This window comes from Choloepus didactylus, chromosome 10, assembly GCF_015220235.1.
Source record: "Choloepus didactylus isolate mChoDid1 chromosome 10, mChoDid1.pri, whole genome shotgun sequence".
NCBI lineage: Eukaryota > Metazoa > Chordata > Mammalia > Pilosa > Megalonychidae > Choloepus > Choloepus didactylus.
In genome coordinates, this window is record NC_051316.1 from 88,607,761 (window position 1) to 88,629,596 (window position 21,836).

The following is a 21,836-nucleotide window of genomic DNA, read 5'->3' on the forward strand; positions in this document are numbered from 1 at the left end:
AAGAGTGGTAGTGTATTTGATGGAAGCGACCAAGAACAAACTGGAGACAGCAAGACTGCCAGCTGTGGGAGGAGATGGACAAGGGAGCTGCTCCTTTTACAAGTGTGGTCCAGGGTATCTGCCCAGGGTGTTTCCTCACATCTTGGGTCCTGAAACTGCAGGTTTGTAAAATCATCTCTTTGTGGATTCAATCTTTTTAAGTCATGTTAATATGCAAATTCTCTTACACTTCATATTGTGTTTAGGGGAGGGAAAGAAACTGATGTTTGTGAAAAACCTACTTTTCAGGCACCTTTTCATCACACTTGTGACTATCGATCTTGTTTAATCTTTTAAAAGATGCTCTGTTAGGTCTTATTGTCCGCATTTTACAGATGAGGACACTGAGACTCGGGTTAAATAATTCAAGATCACAAAGCTATGCTGTTAGAGCCAAGATTCCAAGTAAGCCACAACTGGGTCCACTGCCAGTGCTTTCCCTACACCAGTGAGTCTGATTTGAGGGCAAATGAGGGCCCAGATGGAAAGGCCTGGGGTCCCTGGGTGAGGGAGAAAGAGCACAGATGGGGGTGGTGGTGGTGGTACAAGCAGTCAAGGGCTGGCTGCCCTGGTTTTGAGCTGTGTCTGTATCAGTGGATTGAGAGGGAGGAGTGAAATCTGAGGAACCATTTGGATTGCAGTGGACTGGAGAGTTGTACAGCCTCTGAGACTTAGGCGGGCTCTTAGTTCATGTCAGCACCACCTGAATCAGATCAGGATGTACTTGGGAGTTTCCCAGGAAAGGAGTCATTTAATTATTGGTCAGACTTCTGCAGCTTGTCACCCTCCCCACTGTCGGCCCCCACCCCTGCTCCACGGGGATTTCCCTCCTTTTCATGAGTTCAGGGAACCGGCAGAATTGTAATGGTAGAATCACGCTGGATGACCGAAGGTAAATTATGTTGTGTTAATGTCCAAGAGGCCCTCAGAGGCAGGGGAAATCACTGGTCCTGGTTTATGACTATTTTCCCTGCATAATTATTAATAGCTTACCCGTTCACTCTCAAAATGCCTTGGCTAGATCATAAATCATATGGTCCCACTGCTTAAGAGTCACCTAAGTCAACCCTCTTGTTTTACACATGAAGTTTGGCGCCTTGCGTAAGGTCAAATGACTAGTTAGAGAAAGAGCCTTAAGTATAGGCATTGATTAAACCAGAAGTGGGGGTAGTCAGCTAAGTAAACCACTGACACTTCACTCCCCAGGTGCTATCTACTGGACAAGCCCCCAAGCCAGAGGAGACTCCCCTGACCTTTCCAGTATGGAAGCACTGTGTACTGCAAATGGTGGTCAACAAATACTCGAATGAATGAATGAATGGGTAGGTGAAGAATGAATGAATGAATCATAGGCCACTATACTGAAACTCTTAACCCATTGTGACAACAGAATTATTGTTTACCCATGTCCCTGGACCCAGGTGCGGCCCAGGTGGCTCCTGACCATGGACTTCCAGAGGAGAAGCAAACTTCCCTTCAGGGGGGCCCACCAGGTCAAGGAATGGCCAATGGCATGAGGACACTTTGGAGTGAATCTGCAGTAGGTGTCAACTCACCAGACTCCCCTTGTTTTAATTAAAATGCATTTTCCCCAAGTCCTCTTTAATTAAAATGCTTTCCTTGGTTCATATCTAGAATGCCAGTTATTCCTTCTAAGAGATTGCACTTTTTAACTATTTCTTTATATTAAGTTCTACAAACATAAGCAGGATTCCTTCTAGAAAGTAGGTAAAGTAAAAAATGTAGTCACCTTTCTCAAAATTATAATAATAAAACTAGTTACCATTGACTGGGTTATTTCTTTCTTGTCAGGCACTATACTTGTTTTTTTGTTGTTGTTTGTTTATAGCCTTTTTTTTTTATCTTCATTTTATTGAGATATATTCACATACCACGCAGTCATACAAAACAAATCGTACATTCGATTGTTCACAGTACCATTACATAGTTGTACATTCATCACCTAAATCAATCCCTGACACCTTCATTAGCACACACAAAAATAACAAGAATAATAATTAAAGTGAAAAAGAGCAATTGAAGTAAAAAAGAACACTGGGTACCTTTGTCTGTTTGTTTGTTTCCTTCCCCTATTTTTCTACTCATCCATCCATAAACTAGACAAAGTGGAGTGTGGTCCTTATGGCTTTCCCAATCCCATTGTCACCCCTCATAAGCTACATTTTATACAATTGTCTTCAAGATTCATGGGTTCTGGGTTGTAGTTTGATAGTTTCAGGTATCCACCACCAGCTACCCCAGTTCTTTAGAACCTAAAAAGGGTTGTCTAAATTGTGCGTAAGAGTGCTGTGCCGGTTTGAGTGTATTGTGTCCCCCAAATGCCATTATCTTTGTGGTCTTGTGTGGGGCAGAAGTTTTGGTGTTGGTTAGATTTGCTTGGAGTGTGCCCCACCCAGCTGTGGGAAATAATTTTGATGAGATGTTCCCATGGAGGCGTGGCCCCACCCATTCGGGGTGGGCCTTGATCGGTGGAGCTATATAAATGAGCTGACTTGGGGGAAAGAAAGAGAGTGCAGCTGGGAGTGATGTTTTGAAGAGAAGCAAGCTTGCTAGAAAGGAACGTCCTGGGAGAAAGCCGTTTTGAGGCCGGAGCTTTGGAACAGATGCCAGCTGCCTTCCTAGCTAACAGAGGTTTTCCGGACACTGCTGGCCGTCCTCCGGTGAAGGTACCCAATTGCTGAGGTGTTACCTTGGATGCTTTGTGGCCTTAAGACTGTAATTGTTTAGTGAAATAAACCCCCGTTTTATAAAAGCCTATCCATCTCTGGTGTTTTGCATTCTCCAGCATTAGCAAACTAGGACAGATTTTGGTACCAGAGAAGTGGGGTGCTTTTGCTGCTGAGTTTGCAAATACCAAACATGTTGGAACGGCTTTTTAAATGGATAAGGGGGAATTTCTGGAAGAGTTGTGAGGAGCTTGATAGAAAAGGCCAAAACTGCTTTAAAGAGACTGTTTGTGGAAATATGGACTCTAAAGATACTTCTGATGAGGACTTGAACAGAAATGATGAATGTGTTGTAAACTGGAAGAAAGGCGATCCTTGTTTTAAAGTGGCAGAGAATTTGGCAAAATTGAGTCCTGGTGTCAGATGGAAGGACGAATCTGGAAGCAACAACTTGGAATACTTAGCTGAGGAGATCTCCAGACTACGTGTGGAGGACGTATCCTGGCTTCTCCTTGCAGCTTATAGTAAAATGCGAGCAGAGAGAGATAAACTTAGAACTGAACTCTTGGGTTCAAAGAAACCAGAAGTTGATGGCTTGGAAAATTACGGGCTTCCAATGGGTAGAATCCCAGAAGCTACAGCCCAACCTGAGGACAAGCCAAGATTGGATAAGGAGTTAAGCAGAAAGGATTTGTGGAAACTCCTATTGTCTGATGGCTTTGACCCCTGCATGCTTCATGCAAAGCCAACAGAATTTTTGCGAGATCTTTATAGACGGAGCCATTGCCGGTCTGGACTGGAGGAGACAGACAAGGAAAAAATTAAAGGAAAAATCTCTTCAAAGACAGAGCCATGGAGGTTGAGGTCTGGAGTCAAGAGGTTTAGGGCTGGGAGAGCGGAGCAGCCCACATGCATGGAAAGGGTGAGTTTGCCCTGGAGGTCGAGGGCGGGCTTTCCGCCTCGATGCTCTGGAAGAGTTTTGCCACCTCAGGTCCCAAAGAGGGTGGAGCACATTTCCAGGGAATTGGGGAGAGCCTGGCTGCCACCACACTGTTCTGAAGGGGTTGAGCGTGTGACCCGGAGATGGAAGGGAATCCGGGAGCTGCCCCGATGTTTGAGGAGGGTGGGGCCGAGAAGGTGGTCTCCCCAATGTGTGGAAATGTTGGAGCACTCACCTAAGTGTTTGGAGAGGAACGGGCTGCAGAAAAGGCCCTTGGGAAGGGTTAGGCTCCAGCTCTCTCAAGCCCCAAGGATGCAACGTTGTTTTGTTAGTGACTCTCGGACTTTGAAATCTAATGGACTTTGTCCTGTGGGTTTTAGGAACTGTTTTGCTCCTGTTAACCCTGTTTTCCTTACTGTTTCTCCTTATGGCAATGGAAATGTTTATCCTATGAATGTCTCTCCTTTGTATATTGGAAGCACATAACTTGTTCTAGGTTCACAGATCCACAGCTAGAGGGGAATTATGCCTTAGAACTGACCAAGCCTAAACTTATTTTGATGGGATTTTGTACTTAACTTTTGTTACTGAAATGATTTAAGTTTTTGTGATAAATGAATGTATTTTGTATTTGGAAAGATAATGCCATTTTGGGTTCCAGGGGGTGGAATGTGCCGGTTTGAGTGTATTGTGTCCCCCAAATGCCATTATCTTTGTGGTCTTGTGTGGGGCAGAAGTTTTGGTGTTGGTTAGATTTGCTTGGAGTGTGCCCCACCCAGCTGTGGGAAATAATTTTGATGAGATGTTCCCATGGAGGCGTGGCCCCACCCATTCGGGGTGGGCCTTGATCGGTGGAGCTATATAAATGAGCTGACTTGGGGGAAAGAAAGAGAGTGCAGCTGGGAGTGATGTTTTGAAGAGAAGCAAGCTTGCTAGAAAGGAACGTCCTGGGAGAAAGCCGTTTTGAGGCCGGAGCTTTGGAGCAGATGCCAGCTGCCTTCCTAGCTAACAGAGGTTTTCCGGACACCGCTGGCCGTCCTCCGGTGAAGGTACCCAATTGCTGAGGTGTTACCTTGGATGCTTTGTGGCCTTAAGACTGTAATTGTTTAGTGAAATAAACCCCCGTTTTATAAAAGCCTATCCATCTCTGGTGTTTTGCATTCTCCAGCATTAGCAAACTAGGACAAGTGCCCACCAGAGTGAGCTCTCGGCTCCTTTTGGAATATCTCTGCCACTGAAGCTTATTTCATTTCCTTTCACCTCCCCCTTTTGGTCAAGAAGATGTTCTCCGTCCCACAATGCCAGGTCTACATTCCTCCCCGGGAGTCATATTCCACGTTGCCAGGGAGATTCACTCCCCTGGGTGTCTGATCCCACGTAGGGGGGAGGGCAGTGATTTCACCTTTCAAGTTGGCTTAGCTAGAGAGAGAGGGCCACATCTGAGCAACAAAGAGGCATTCGGGAGGAGGCTCTTAGGCACAATTATAGGGAGGCCTAGCCTCTCCTTTGCAGCAACCGTCTTCCCAAGGGTAAAACCTATGGTAGAGGGCTCAACCCATCAAACCACCAGTCCCCTATGTCTGTGGTCATGTTAGCAACCATTGAGGTGGGGTAGGCCAATACCCTTGCATTCTCCACCAGCTCCTCAAGGGGGCTCTACATATTTTTTTCCTTGTTTTTTGTTTTTAAATCAACTGTATGAAAAAAAAAAAAACATACAATAAAAGAACATTTCAAAGAGACCATAACAAGGGAGTAAGAAAAAGACAATTAACCTAAGATAACTGCTTTACTTCCAACATGTTCCTACTTTACCCCAAGAAAGTTACCTAATATAGCAACATTTCTGTGAACTTGTTCCTACTATATCCATCAGAAATTAACAGACCATAGTCATTCCTGGGCATCCCCAGAACGTTAAATAGCTTATCTGTTCTTCTTGGATTATTGTTTCCCCTTCCTTAATTGCTCTCTATTGCTAGTTCCCCTACATTCTATATTATAAACCATTTGTTTTACATTTTTCAAAGTTCACATTAGTGGTAGCATATAATATTTCCCTTTTTGTGCCTGGCTTATTTCGCTCAGCATTATGTCTTCAGGGTTCATCCATGTTGTCATATGTTTCACGAGATTGTTCCTTCTTACTGCCGTGTAGTATTCCATCGTGTGTATATACCACATTTTATTTATCCACTCATCTGTTGAAGGACATTTGGGTTGTTTCCATCTCTTGGCAATTGTGAATAATGCTGCTATGAACATTTATAGCCTTCTTTTAATTATCCCATGCGATGAATTGTTATAATGTTCCCGTTTTGCTGAAAAGTAGAAGGAGGCCCAGAGGGGTTGAGTAACCGACTAAAAGTTACAACTGGCAGTGGTGCTGGCTGTTTTTCCCCACCATGATAGACTGACACCCTAATGGGGCTAATTTTGTTTCTGAAGAGGTGGGTCTACACTGCAGACAGGCTTTAAAATGCTTGCTACCCATTAACTGGATGTTGTTGAATTATCCATTTCTTTCACTTTCAACCAGGGCCCAACGTGCCTGAACCTGAGCACTAAATGTGAATCCCTAAAGCGGGTATCTCTGGGATGGAATTTCCGAGGGCAGCCCCTGGGCATCACTAAAGCTGTGGCTCTTGGGTGGGACTAGTCCATTTGTGGGCAGAACAGTGTGGTCCTCAAACTATGTCTTCCATTGCGGATTGACCTAAGGGGCACCACAAACATTTGATATGAATTTGATTTTAAAATTTTTTAGCTATTTGGGAATAATAAAAAAGCTTCTTGAACACTCAGAACTGTCCTTTACCAACTTTTAGCGTCCTGAAGACGACTGGCTTTTAACCTTTGGACTTTGAAGTAAATATTTTCCTGTTATCTGCATGTTTGTATAAAACCTTCATGTGTGTGTCATTGATGAGAAATTCAACACTACTATTTAGAAAAATCACTTCTGCACATTTAGCCAAGTATGAGCTATGCCTGGAAAAGGGCCAGGTGAACCCCAGGGCATGACTTGCCAGGGCAGAAGAGTCATCTGTGTAAGTACAAGTTAAGGTGTAACTCACCCTGCTGCGGTCATGTATTTTTAACATGGTAAGGAATGCCAGCAGTTGTTGCATATTGAGATTAAAGTTTGAAATAAAAATTCTTGCTAGTCATCTTTTAGATGAGTTTAGTATGGAAGTCATCTTAAGACGACATAACATGCTATTTGGAGGAAAAAAAATTACCATTTGCAACCATTTCTCAATGTGAATCAAGAATTTCATGTTTTTGTAGAAACCAAAGTAACTGGCTACTGGGGCAGTTTGATGTTACCTTTACCGTATTCATCAAATTAGTCACATTGTTCTCACTGATTAGCCTGAGAACAGATCAGTATCTTAAACTTGACCTTTTAAAATGTATTTCTTTTGGGGCTGATAAAATCTCTCTCACTCTCTCTCTCTCTTTTTTTTTTCTCTCTTTGATATGTTGGGAAACCACATAGTATTTCATTTGGAAAAAAAGGAGGGGAGGAAGGTTGGCGGTTCCATGATGCATCTTGTGATGCCTCCCCTGGTTCAGACTTTGAGCTGAGTCGATTTGATTTATTGAATCCAAATCTTCAGTCTCAGAGTGCCTCCTTGGGACTGTAAAGAATCAGCATTCAGCTCCAGGGAGCGCCTTGGAAGGAGTTTGCAGTTGGAGCTGGAAACAGGATCAGGGGGCGGTACTGGGGGAAAACTCAGGGGAATGCCCATGCTCTGGTCTTTGGTGGAGAGGGGAGGAGATGAAGGGCAACTCATCAAAAAGGCAGAGGACCCAGAGGGCAACCAAGTCTTACCATGTGAAGTTGCTAATTGCGCTTTAATAATAGTCAGGAGGGCAAAAAAGGCCAGTGTTTGCACAAAGCAAGATGAGCCAGTTATGCATCAGGCCGTGCTCTGCTGGGTCCCGCCAAGTTCCCTAGATTGACTGGCTTCTTTTCTTTCCTTTTTTTTTTTTTCATTTGTGACATCTGCTTGGTGCTTGTCCCTCCTGTGATAACCGTACTCCTTGCAGCTGTGCAGACCTCCAGCTCTGCGCTGGTGCACGGAGTGCCCTGAGCATACGGCCTTTTTGATGTGTGATAAAACAGAACCGAGCCACGGGGGTATGGCTAGCAAAGGCATCAGAATATCAATTAACCTGCTCTGAACAAAGCTGCAGCTCCAGAGTGGAATAGACATTTCACTGAAGTGTCAGGAAGATGGATAATGTATTCTAATTAGGGATTGACTGATACCTCCATCACATTGAGCTGCCCCTGGAAGTCAGACCCATGAACTTAACCACTCAGGGTTGTTCTGAACGTCTTTAGTGACCCATAATGGCAGTTGTAAGATGCTGTTTACTGGCTGATGATTTCTTGCCTTTCCAGAATTTGGAGCCATTAAATTGCACTCAGTTAAAATCACTGTCTCCCCTCAAAAGTTCAGTCCCTTTTGCTACTAGACAGTTGCAAATAATCTCGATAAATGCAAGAGCTCCAGAAAAGAAGGTCTTTTCTGAGTGCTGTGGCTAAGCCTGGAGCTTCCACCTTGAGGGCGCTCTAGCATCTACACTCCCTGACTTGCCTTGGTCACTGTGTGCTTCCCTTCCAGGTGGGCCAATGAAGGGTCTTCATGGCTGCCTTCTCCATAGAATGTGGGTCTGCTCTAATAGGGTATGGGTACAGTCCCCGGGGTCCCTCAGGGACCTCATTTCTTTTTTTTTTTTCTTTTTTTTTTTTTTTTAATCATCATTTTATTGAGATATATTCACATATCATGCAGTCATACAAAACAAATTGTACTTTCAATTGTTTACAGTACCATTACATAGTTGTACATTCATCACCTAAATCAATCCCTGACACCTTCATTAGCACACACACAAAAATAACAAGAATAATAATTAGAGTGAAAAAGAGCAATTGAAGTAAAAAAGAACACTGGGTACCTTTGTCTGTTTGTTTCCTTCCCCTACTTTTCTACACATCCATCCATAAACTAGACAAAGTGGAGTTTGGTCCTTATGGCATTCCCAATCCCACTGTCACCCCTCATAAGCTACATTTTTATACAACTATCTTCGAGATTCATGGGTTCTGGGTTGTAGTTTAATAGTTTCAGGTATCCACCACCAGCTACCCCAATTCTTTAGAACCTAAAAAAGGTTGTCTAAAGTGTGCGTAAGAGTGCCCACCAGAGTGATCTCTCGGCTCGTTTTGGAATCTCTCTGCCACTGAAGCTTATTTCATTTCCTTTCACATCCCCCTTTTGGTCAAGAAGATGTTCTCCATCCCACGATGCCGGGTCTACATTCCTCCCCGGGAGTCATATTCCACGTTGCCAGGGAGATTCACTCCCCTGGGTGTCTGATCCCACGTAGGGGGGAGGGCAGTGATTTCACCTTTCAAGTTGGCTTAGCCAGAGAGAGAGGGCCACATCTGAGCAACAAAGAGGCATTCGGGAGGAGACTCTTAGGCACAAATACAGTGAGGCCTAGCCTCTCCTTTGCAGCAACCGAGGGACCTCATTTCTTAACACCTGGGTCACCATACCATGCCCCAAATCAGAAAGAGCAGACCTAGAGAGACCTGGTTCACTTATGAGCCCCACCCTCACTTTCTTCTTTTTATGATTTCACATCTGCAGCAAAGTGACACACCAGACTAATTAGGGAGATGTTCCTCATTTTGCTGCACTTTTCTCTTGTAATTGGAAGTCTCTTTTTCTCCAATGAGAAGTCAGTGAGAGCTGTTCCCCTGAATAGTTGTAAAAGCTTTGGACCACATACTGATATCAGCTGCAAATTTATGGGTGAGATTATAATGATTGCTCAGTAATGCAATATTAAAAGCAGAGGTCTTTTTCGGTGCCGAGTGAAGATAGAGTTCCGTCCAACCTTCTTCCAGCTCGAAGAAGCAGAATTGCCAGCCTTTGTACTATAAGAAGCAATCAATCGATGTGTTCACGATGCCTCCCCTACCAAATAAAGAAAAATTATGGGGGTATGATTTTAGCTGAAGTTCAGAAATATTGGTATGGCTTCCTGTAAGTGAAGGCACAGTCAGATGCTGCGTTTCATGGTTCCTGTGGCGTTGCTCACATCTGTAGATGTTTACTGTTTTCAAGAGTTTTAGCTCAGCACTTGGCTGGCTATAACAAGGACTTGAGGGAGCAAAAGGCTGTTAAAATTTGTTTTTGCACTTTTGCTTCGTTAATTCTAGAAACCAGGGGTTTAGTGGCTGTGAGTGTACTGGTATAATTTAAGAAATTAATGAAAGCATGTCTGATTTTTCCAACATTCTTTACTCTGTAAATTTGTTTAGCTTTTTTTTTTTTAAACTGTCAGTAGAGGCTGTTGAAACCTAAATATTTTAATATTGAAGAAATGTGAATACTTTTTTGTTGTTTCTTAAGAAAGATGTTTCTTTCCATCACCCAAAAAGTGTTCTATAAATCAAGTGTTATGGGTTATGAGTGACTATGAGTCAGTTCACCTGTATCAGTCCATCCTTTGACCTTAAAGCAACCACATTCTCATAATATTTGAGAGGGAGGGGCCTATGGCCAAGGGGTTTCCCTTCTGGGAGTTGGAGTCAGAAACCTCAGCTTCAACCTGTAGTTGCCTGTCCCCCTTCACTGCAAAATGGAGAGTTAAGCAATTAGATGTTTAATTTCACTCTTCCGAAGTTTATTTCCCTAGTTTATCCAGATACTAAGTCTAAGGCAATGGGTAGTATATGTAAAGGAAGAAATCTAGACTCATGGGACTTGGAAGGACTTTAGATATTGTTTAATCTGAACATTGTTGAAGGATATTAAAAAAATAAAAGAAATTAACCTTAAGCAAATGAGAAGATAATGTATTGATTTGGTATTGTAAAAGTGTCAACTCTTCATGTATTAACCTATACATTTAATGTTCTTCCAAAATCTTAGTAGAATTTCTCTTTTGGACCTTGACAAAATATTATTGATTATTATCTGGAAGAATACATTTTGGGAAAAGAAAGGGGGAGCCTATAAATTATAAATGACAATAATTTAAATAGTTTGATGATGACTTGAATATATAGGCAAAAAGATGATAACCATACAGAAAGCTTGCTGCTGAAGCCAACATCATATCAGAATTTAGATTATGATAAAAGTGGTATTCACATCAGAGGGGAAAGGATACTTTATTTCATAAATGGGATTGGAACAGTTGGCAAGCCACAAGGAGACAAATTAGGTCACAGCCTCATATCATTCACAAAAAAATGTAGTTGTATTGAATATTTAAATGTAAAAAGGGAAACAGTGAGAGAAAATTTAAATGCAAATAAATATTTATCAGCCTTTGCAGTAGAAAAGGTCTTTTTTTAATATATCTTTACAAAGCCAGAATCTAAAAAGAACAACACTGATTGATTTTGCCGAAAACTAGTGTCTAAAAAACATTTTCCACAAAATTAAAAGGCCCAAGATGAACTGCAGATAATGTTGCAACATTGTCTGAAAGGGTTTGTGGTCACATATGGCAGAAATGGGTTAATATTCTTAACATGTAAAGAGCTCTTGTAAATAAATAAAAGGATAAAACCCCAAAGGAAAGGCAGATGGATGGCATTTTGGAAAAGAAAATTCAGATGGTCAATAAACATATGGAAAAAATATTGAGCCTCACTAATGATCAAAGAAATGTAACTTAAAGCAGGAACAGTTTACCATATTGTGCAGGATAGATTTTTCCCCCCAAGATAATGTCCAACATCGGGGAAAACACAGGAAAACTCTTGTTAGGTTCATAAGTTGGTCATTTTTTAGAGTGATGTAGCAAAATGTATCAAACAAAAGAAAGGTATCAACTTGCAGAAATTTATCTTGAGGCTATTGGATGTGCAACAAGATGTATGTACAAATAAGTACAACATTTTTTTTAATTATAATGATGAAAGACTGGACTCAAACTAAATGAGCAACAATATGGGATTAGTTAACATTTGTCATATTGATGCTTGCAATACCAGGCAGTTATGGAAACTGCCAGGAGAGGAACATTTTGTGACATGGGAAAATGTTCACAAAATGCTTATGCTATGTGAAAAGAACAAATTACAAAATAGTATGTACTGTGTGATTCTCTTTTTCCCTCCGGGGAAAAGGGTATCTGTATGTGAAGCCTGGAAGAAGATATGGCAAAACGTTAATAGTGGCTAGTTTGGGTCTGTGCAGTGTCAGTGACATATTTTTATTCGAACTTTTCAATATTTTCCACGTAGTATATGTACAATGATCATGTATTGCTTTACAATCAGATTTTAGAAAGTTAATAACAAATAAATCTTCTAAACCAATTTCCTAGCTATGCCAAGGAAGGAGCTGATGGCTAGGGGATTTCAGTCCCACAAGAAGTTGGCTACAGAACAGAAACGAACTCTGGTCTCTTAATGCTTACTTCATGGCTTGTTCTTAAGAAAAGTGGGGCTTTATTTTGACCCTGGTGATTTGTTGTCCCCAGAATCCCATATCTAAGAAACTCTCCTTAGGAAATAATCCAAAATGTGAAAAAAGCTATATGCACAAAGATGTTTATCACAGTGTTATTTATGAAAAAGGAAAGTTGTTAGAGATTGAAATGTTCATTGGTGAGGCATGGTTAAGTAACTATCGCGCGTTCACTTGGTGGAACGTTGTACAGCTATTGAGGATAGTGGTAATGAAGAGGTGTACCAATAAAGAATGCTCATGTTAGGTATAATGTATAACAGAAACATAAGCTTGGAAGGGAATATTAAAATATGAGAGTAGTTGTTAAATAAGGGTGATGGGGTTATCAAAGACATTTCTTTTCTTTTGTCCTAAAAGTTCCAATCCTTCCCTAAAGCTATTATATTCCTTTTATAGTAGTTCAAAAAGGGATGAGCACTTTTCCAAATTCTCTGTCTAGGGCTGGATTCTTGACGGTATCCCTGAAACACGGGAACAGGCTCTGATGATTCAGACTCTGGGGATCATGCCCAGACACGTTAGTAAGTATTCTCCCAGTCGGATCCTCCCCCCAGAGCCCAGCCCCTGTCCCCTCAAGAGCCACAGCAAGTGAGCAAATGGCCACCCTGCTCTGTGCTGCTGGCTCCCCAGTGCCCACCCTCAGCCCCGGGCACCCTTCAAGAGGAAGGCTTGTTGGGCCTGTGGTCAAGCAAGAAAAAGGAGAGCACAGTGGATTTTTCAGAAAACTAAATGTATAAAATGGAAGAGCTGCCCTCTGTCCTGAGATTATGTTCTTTGTGTTTTGGTGCTAAAAAGACCTTTCTTTTAAGAATTCATGGGATGGAAGAAGGTTGTTGTGTTATTAGTATCATTACAGAGCAAAAGAAGCATGGAACAGATTATTGATTCATGAGATTCGAATGTCTGGGATCCATTGTTCAGATGCCTGTTGTTGTGTTTTGTTTTTTTGTTTTTTTTTAATAGCTAATTTTTTAAATTAAATTAAATTCAGCTTTAATTTTTTAAATTAAATTCAGCTTTATTAAGATATATTCACATACCATACAATTATCCATGGTGTACAATCAATTGTTCACAGTACCATCATACAGCTGTGCATTCATCACCCCAATCTATTTTTGAACATTTTCCTTACACCAGAAAGAATCAGAATAAAAAATAAAAGTAAAAAAGAACATCCAAATCATCCCCCCCATCCCACCCTATTTTTCATTTAGTTTTTGTCCCCATTTTTCTACTCATCCATCCATACACTGGATAAAGGAAGTGCGATCCACAAAGTTTTCAGAATCACGCTGTCACCCCTTGTAAGCTACATTGTTATACAATCGTCTTGAAGAGTCAAGGCTACTGGGTTGCAGTTTGATAGTTTCAGGTATTTACTTCTAGCTATTCCAATACATTAAAGCCTAAAAAGTGTTATCTATATAGTGCGTAAGAATGTCCACCAGAGTGACCTCTCGACTCCATTTGAAATCTCTCAGCCACTGAAACTTTATTTTGTTTCATTTCACATCCCCCTTTTGGTCAAGAAGATGTTCTTAATCCCACAATGCCAGGTCCAGAGTCATTCTCAGGAGTCATATCCTGCATTGCCAGGGAGATTCACACCCCTGGAGTCAGGTCCCATGTAGGGGGAAGGGCAGTGAGTTCACCTGTTGAGTTGTCAAATGCCTGGTATTTGCTCCTTTAATTCTCTTTCTAGTTGTGCTGAGTGCACCAGACACGGTACTGATTGAGAGAAACGTGGGGAAGAGAATCGACCCCCGAACTGGAGGTATGGTCATCTCCACCCCCAACCCCTACCCGCCCCCCCAACCTGGTGGAGTTTCAGAGATAATCACAATAACACCAACACCTCCCTTTATTTTGAGAATTTACTATGTTCTGGGCATGTGAGAAGCCACATAGGCAAGCTGAGGTTCAAATGCCACAGGCTGGGTTCTGAGCTGTAAGACACTTTTGAGATAAATAAATTCCAGCAGAAGAGGAAATACAGGCCCCTAGAGGTAAAATGAGGAGCCCTTATCGTGGCAGAACCAGACTAGAGCATGGATGGTAGACCATGGACAGAGCATGGCTAGGAAATCCTGATGCCTGTGCTTTGAGCTCCCTCTCTGCTGAACTCATCTCCTGGCTTGAGGCCATACACAGAAATTGGGCAACCATCTCTGTCTCCCTGGGGCAAACTCTGCATCCCACGAACTTCCAGTTCTTTGCAATGCATGCAGAAGAGGGAGGCACTAGCATTATCCGGGAGAACTGGCAAGTGCCTTGGGGCAAAGGAACTTGGCATTGGCATTGGGCCTTGAAGAACAGGTTTTTCACCAGACAAGGGAGTGCTCTAGACCTCCTGGTCTCAGGAAACAGATAGACCTGGGTTTGTGGACCCCTGGCTCTGTCCCTTTTGCTGGGATGAGTCGCCCAATGTCTCTGAGACTCAAGTTTTTTCATCTGTACATGGGCATGAAAACACCGAGACCTACCTTATGATAAGATTGCTGTTGCTGTGAGGATGAAATGAGAGTCTGCAGGTAAATGCATGTCCAGGTGCCTGGAGCAGAAGAGGTGCTCAAAGCATCACAGCTGTCCTTACCATTGGGCAGAGCATACTTACCATCAATTGTTTACTGTAAATAGGAACAGAAGGGGCAGGCCCAGAGCCAGAGCCACATCCTGCACTACTAATGTCGGACTCCTGCTTCCTGTTGTGGTCAGCCACGCCCAGCCAATCGCCAGCTGCTGGAACTCATAGGCTCTGGCTGCCAGGACAGCAAACTGCCCCCCTGCAACCCTCCCTGTTCTGTCCTGCCTGGGGTCAGATGCACTTGGCCATCCATTGTGGCCCCTCGATAAAGATGGTTCTAACAGTGCACCTTCTCTCTGTTGCAGAGATTTATCACACCACTTTTGACTGGCCCCCGGAACCTGAAATCCAGGACCGACTGGCCATGCCAGAGGGTATCTCGGAGATGGAGACAGCTCAGAAACTACTGGAATATCATAGGAACATTGTTAGGATCCTCCCCTGTTACCCCAAAATCCTGAAAGTCATCAGTTCTGACCAGCCATGTGTGGACGTCTTCTACCAGGGTAAAAACAAATGGGCAACCCCTCTTAGATGCCTCCTGGCACCCCCACCCTGGGCAGGCATCCAGTGGGCAGGGTTCACCATACATTTCCACCCTCCTCATCAGGACATCACTTAGTCTGGCAACGGCCAGCATCCAGGATATGCCTGGGACCCTGGGTGCCAAGTCTTAAAGGGTCCAGATTCCGTGTCCAGAAATGTCTAAGGTCCTTGGGAGCACCTCACTTGAAGACCCTGAGCTAAAACTTTACATTCAAGGGGTTGGATCTGCAGCCCACAGCAGATTTGAAAGTGACGGGTGGAATGGGAGAAGAGGTGAGGGGCATGGGATGTGGGGTAGGGCGAGAACATGATAGCAAGAAATTTTAGTCTGATTGTGAGGGAAAAGGGGGAGAGAATATTTTTAAAGATTAAAAGCAAACAAACAAACAAAAACCAACACCACAAATAACAAAAAACCCAACACAACTCCAGAGTGGTGGGTCCATTCAGCACAGGGACCAACTGCAGTACACCCAGAGCAATAACAAAAGTTCACAGCAATTTTGTGGTGACCAGGCTAAAGTAGGCCTGAGTGAGGGGTGCATGTGTATGTGTGTGTGTGTGTGTGTGTGTTGGGGGGGGGGTGATGGTTGAGTCCTAAGACTTTGCGGTCAATGGACTATTGTTCAAATCTCAGTTCCGCCACAAACCAGCTATGCAGTCTTCGGCAACTCTCTTAACCCCGCTAAGCCTCAGTTTCGTCATCTCTAAAATGGCAACAAAACTCATACCCACCTCACAGGTTTAGGTGATGATTAAATGAAATAAATTCTGTAAATCATGTATCCACAGCTGTGAGCCCAGTAACAGGTACAGAGAAATGGCTCAATAAATGTCAGATATTGCTATTATCATGATTGAATATCCTGTTCAAAAAGGCAAGGAACGTCACAATAATTCTATCCCAACGTAGTTGTGCTATAATTTTTGAAACCTTAGTAAGCTTCAGTTGTCTCAAAATCCAGTAATTCCCCCTCCATGTAATGCCAGGTAAATGAGTATTTAGTCTGTTTTGATGCAATAAAAAATGACATCACAGATACTGAAGACATTTGATCTTTAGTTTAGACAGTCCTTTTCGTACATTCCCTTAAATCTCCTGAAGAAAAAGTTTTGTTAGATAGGGAGGTGATTCTGAGCTCCCTGAACTCAGGCTTCAAGCCTGGCTCAGCCTGCCCTTCCAGAAGCCCTCACCTACTAGCAGGCTTGTTGAATCAGTGGCTTTGCTTTACTGAGAGCTCAGAAACGTGATTCTGCCTGGGTGGCATCTACTGTACAACCTTGCTCTCTGAAGGAGGCAATCAACCAACAGTTGGATGTCTAGAAAATGAGGCTACTTAAAAAAAAAAAAGCCAGACTTATGATGGCTTGTAATTTACCAGTGATTTTACATCTTGGAAGGGTCTTTAGTAGAAAACACTACGCTCTTAAGATAAACATTTATCTTATGCCATGATTCTGAATTTACATATTAATTACTTCCAAGTTACTTAATTAAATTTAAAAGTTCGTATGTTCATTCATAAAGAATTCATGCCTGGAATTGTAAATAAAAAGTGAGTGTCTGAATATTAATTATTATTAATTAATAATGCAGAGAGATAAATTGAAAATTTGGAATGCAAAATTCTCTGTGCGTTTTTTTTTTAATCTCTCTGCAGTGCATCCAGCAACCACATATTTTTAAAAAGAGTAATTAGATGTTGAGACTGTCTGGGGGATCATTACTTCTAATTAACTTAGTTATTTATTGTAAATTAAGCATCATTTGTAAGCAGGCTGCTTTGCCTGTTGTATTTGTGCTTTTCGGCTGTGCTAGTATGGAAGTTCTGAGAATAAACAAAGCCTTGCTTGAGTTGCTTCCTGCGGGTTTCTCTCAATGGAGGAAAGTGTTACACATGGCAGTCAGTTGGGGAGAGTTGCCAACTTGCTGAGCCTAATTGACTCAATTGTAAACTGGGGATAAGAATAACACGCCCCTCGTGGGATTATTGTAGCAATCAAATGAGATAATGCTTATAGTATATTTAGCTTAGCTATTAATAGATGCTAGTGTTGATGATGATGACAACCTTGAGGATAGCTGATTAACTTACCTGTATACCTTCAGTTCTAAAAAGAGGGGCCTGTAGCATCTCAAATGATGCTTCCAATTAAAAGAATTGTACAAAGATTTGAGACTTCAAAACTCGCACAATGAACATACCCCAATGGTTGTCACTCCCAGGGGCTATGGCAATGTCTGGAGACATTTTTGGTTGCCACAGCTGGGAGGAGGAGGCATGCTACAGGCATCTAGTGGACGGGACAGCCCTCACCACAGAGAATTATCCGGCCCTAAATGCCAACAGGGCTGAGGTTGAAACCCTGCCACTCCTGGAACGGTTTCAAGGTGGCTGTGTTCCTAAAGATGCGCCTTTTGGCTCAGCTCCTTGCCCAGGACAGAGTCCATTGAAAGGCAAATCAGAAGGAAGTTGTCAAAGACCCACCTACGGCTGTCCTTGCACAGGATGGTCTGCGTCCCTGGTAGAAGACTAGGCCTGGGGAAGGAGCCCTTGTTTTCCAGGTGGGCTAGCTGGGGAGCTGGTGGGGGCCTGCGGCCTCAGCAGGCCGGCATCAACCCTTGCTCAGGCCACCCTTTTACAGCCTAATCAACCTGCTCTCACCCCTCCTCTCCCAGGCTCAGGTGTGAGGTTGACCTGGTTTGATGTTCAGTTAGCTTCCCTGTGACTCCTTGGCATCCAGTGACCCCCACTGTGCCCATCGCTTCGTTGCTGGAGACACTCACCCCTGTCTTTCCACTTCTTTTTGTTCATCAGATGCCAGGGGCACACCACAGGCAGGGCTGTGCAGCTAAATCTGCCTATTCCAGTGACCTATTTGATCACTGCCTCTTTGGAGACTCGCAACAAAGTTAGTGTCACCAGAGTGTGGCTGCACAAATTATTCTCCAGCAATTCCTGAGTCCTTTAGATATCCCCACACTCTAGGCACCCCGCTCGTCCTGAGCATTCATCAAAGCCGGTATCTGACACTCGGCACAGGCCACAGACAGCCAATGCGAACCTTCCCTAGGAAACCAGCCTGGTCCCAAAGTCTACAGGTGAGAGGCTCAGCCCGGATCCCATTTGGAAACATCCCAACCCCACACCACACACAACATCAAGCACCTTGTGTTCTGGCACTGGCCCCCCCAAACACAACGCACCCAGCACCAGTTTCATCAGGAGGGAACTGCAGGTGCTTGTGCTGAGTTTTAGAGGAACTCCAGGACAGTGCCCGGAGATGATGGGCGCTGTGGATTTAATTGCCCTCTCTCCACCTTGGTGCCCAGGCCTGAAACATAATTCCTTCTCCTGCTGCTTCACTCTATGGCCTCTTGGCAGATGCACTGGGGGTTTCCAAGGTTCTGTAGAAGTGAGAAATAATTGCTGCCATTAAAAGAGCCAAAGCAAAGGTGGTGTAAGCTGGTTTCCTTTTATTTAAAACCTCACATCCTCTCTTTCCAGCTCTGACCTATGTCCAAACCAACCATCGATCTAATGCCCCGTTCACCCCACGAGTGCTGCTTTGTGGGCCCGTGGGCAGTGGGAAAAGTCTGCAGGCTGCTCTCCTGGCACAGAAATACGGCCTTGTCAATGGTGAGTGTCCAGAAGCTCTCACCCTGCTTCCAGAGCTTTTCTCTGCCTCCTGCCCTCCTGAGATTTCTTCTTTCATGGGGGTTGGTAGGAGGAGGGGAAGGAGATCAGTGTCACTTCTCTTTCTTGCTATTTGCTCTTAAGGATACTCAGTTAACCCATCTTTGCAGGGCTAAGATGTTTTTCTGCCCAAAGAATATTGCCATAATAACATTAACCTATAAAAACATGTCCATAGCCCCAAAAGCTGGAACATTTTCTAGTCATCATTTCTTATTTCCTTTGGAGTGGTGGTTTTTCTGGGTTATATACCAGAGGTGCTTCCATCCAGCCTCTTCATTCTCCCTCAGAGCTGCCTCTCTTGCATAATATGGATCTGTTTATTTTCTCTGGTCTCACTTCGCTCCCCCAACCCAGGCCAGTGTGTTTGCAGGCAAAGAAATTTCTGAACCAGAGGAAGACTTCTCGCTCTGCAGAGTTTCAATAAATATTTTACCAGGAGGAGAGAAAATATTGAAATCAGCTCTCCAGGTCTTTCCTAGGGTGCTCCCAGGCTGTCTTGGATGCAGCCTGCCTTCAAGAAAATAAAGGTTTGGAAAGGAGGAGGAAATTGTAGCAGACACACGGTGCAGTTGGGGGAATTAAAGGTACCGCTCCCCCAAGTGCTCGGAAAACCTAAATAAACTCTATTTACTAAGAAAAGATGAACCTGAATCCCCAAATACATAAATATACATATATATACACAAATTATGCATACATATCATACAAATATATACATATATACACACGCACAAATACACAAATATGTGCATACCCTATATAAATATATACATATAATAAATATGCTTTTCAATTAGGTCTCCTCCAACTTAAAATTCCAAAGTCACTAAGACTAGCCAGAAATCAGTGACAAAAAAAGTCACACCTATAAAATGAAGATAAGGAATTGAGCAATTATTCTGCAAATTTGATTAGTATGGAAAAATAATCTGGTCACTTTTGGCTAAAAAAATTGCTTTTCCTTGCATAAATAGTTTTTTTAAAATGTAATTATTTAAATTATTCATTTTCCTTTTGATTTAATCTCCTTTTTATTTTGATATTCCTGTTTAAAGTATTATAAAGCTAAATTTCCAGCTATGGTTAAGGAAATTCTTTGTTAAGAATGAACAGCAATCTAATTGCAGCTACACCCACATGTTTATTTAAGTGTCTGCATTTATTGTTATGTGAAGAGTTATCATGACAAGCACATTAACAGTAGAGGGAGGATCTGAGAAATGAAACAGAAATACCTTAATATAGTGCATGACTTTAGTTAAATCATTGTCACTGTGCCGTGTTTTGTTTATGCAGAAACTCTCATTCAAGAAAAGTATTTTTTAATTCAAATTGTTTTCAGTGCACCAGTCATGAAGACATGAAATTACCTGCCTAGATTTTTCCAGAAATGAAAATAGAAAAGTTTCATGGTTTTTCCTCTATCGTCAGTTCTCTGTTATGGGGCTATTTTAGATAATTGAACATTTGGGGACCAACTCAGATAGTTTTCATTTCTCAAAGCTGTTCCTGGTTGAATCCAAGACATCATGAGAGTTAGGATCTAGGTTTGAAGAGGCGTGAACAGAACTGCTGAGGTTCCTTCCTGATTTCAACTGCCCGCTGCCCTGTGGCCATCCCCTGACTTGGTTCTGCTCTCCTCATGGATGACCCACCAAGTCATGGGAAAACAGCTCCAAACAAACCACCCACCCAGCTTTCACTCTGACAAGATTTATTGAAAGACTCATTTACAACTGGTGGGAATATAAATTGGGACAAACTTTTAGAAGGGTAAAGGCACTATTGATTAAAATGCTGACTGTGCACATCCTTTTTTCCCAATGATTTCACTCTAAGGATTTTATTCTACTGAAACACTCACTCAAATACTCAGTGAGAGATGGGAAAGATGTATAACAAAATTTAGTGGCAACCTCAAACTCTTAATAAGAAGGCTAACTAAATAAATTATGGCACACCCATAGAACATAGTACTAGGCAGTTATTAAAAAGAAACTGTAAATTGATTTGCTATCGATGAAACATTGTGAAATGGGAGAGGTGGCAGAAAGTAAGTCACACAACAGTACTCAGGGAATGATCTCATTTTTGTTTATTTTTAAAATACCTTAGTCTATACTCAGGAAAAATCTGAAGGAATGTCCATATACCAAACTAGAGGGTATATTATCCAATTATGATTTTTTTTTTTTTACAATGAGCATGGATTCATTTTCAATTCAGAAACAGCCATGATTATTTTACTTTAAAATATTATGAATATTCTTTATTGAGTGCCTGCTCTATGCAATGCACTTTCCTAGGTATACAGATAGGGTCAAATGTTGAAAAAAATAAGAGGAACTTCAAGATCCAGGTAAGCCCTGCAGGGCTGGGGAGGTGGAGCCAACAAAATGACGTGAAGCTGATCTCAAAATAATTCCAGTCCTGATCGTGTCTGAAACTCTCCGCACCTCATGTATACCCCTTATTTCTTTTCAGAATGCCTCATCAAATCCCATGGCAAAAAGACATTTACCTTTTTTGATAATTTTGGTCACAGTTTTAACTAATTACTTTTTCTTTCCAGATTTTGAATCTTTAGGAGAGAGGAGACTTACAGTATTTTCTTCACAGGACATTGTAGAGTGAAGTGGTTGTAGGCAGGGGTTTTAAGACGTTCTTTTCCAAGATAAGCATTTAAAGTTATAGGTGTTCCTCTAAACACTGCTTTAGCTGCATCCCACAAAATTTTAATATGTTGTGTTTCATTGTAACTCAGTTCAAAATGTTTTCTAATTTCTCTTGTGATTGCTTTTTTGACACATGTATCATTTA

General features: G+C 42.3%; 1 protein-coding gene across 3 annotated transcripts in view; it reads left to right on the forward strand.

The window, feature by feature from the left end:
- Positions 1-21,836, forward strand: part of AK8 (adenylate kinase 8) — a 177,572-nt gene that overhangs the window by 57,852 nt on the left and 97,884 nt on the right. For all 3 annotated transcript variants that reach the window (XM_037798289.1, XM_037798288.1, XM_037798290.1), the window contains 4 exons: positions 12,622-12,703; positions 13,888-13,959; positions 15,075-15,275; positions 18,825-18,956. In XM_037798289.1, the coding sequence (XP_037654217.1) occupies positions 12,622-12,703; positions 13,888-13,959; positions 15,075-15,275; positions 18,825-18,956 (487 nt within the window). The remainder of the gene's footprint in view (positions 1-12,621; positions 12,704-13,887; positions 13,960-15,074; positions 15,276-18,824; positions 18,957-21,836) is intronic.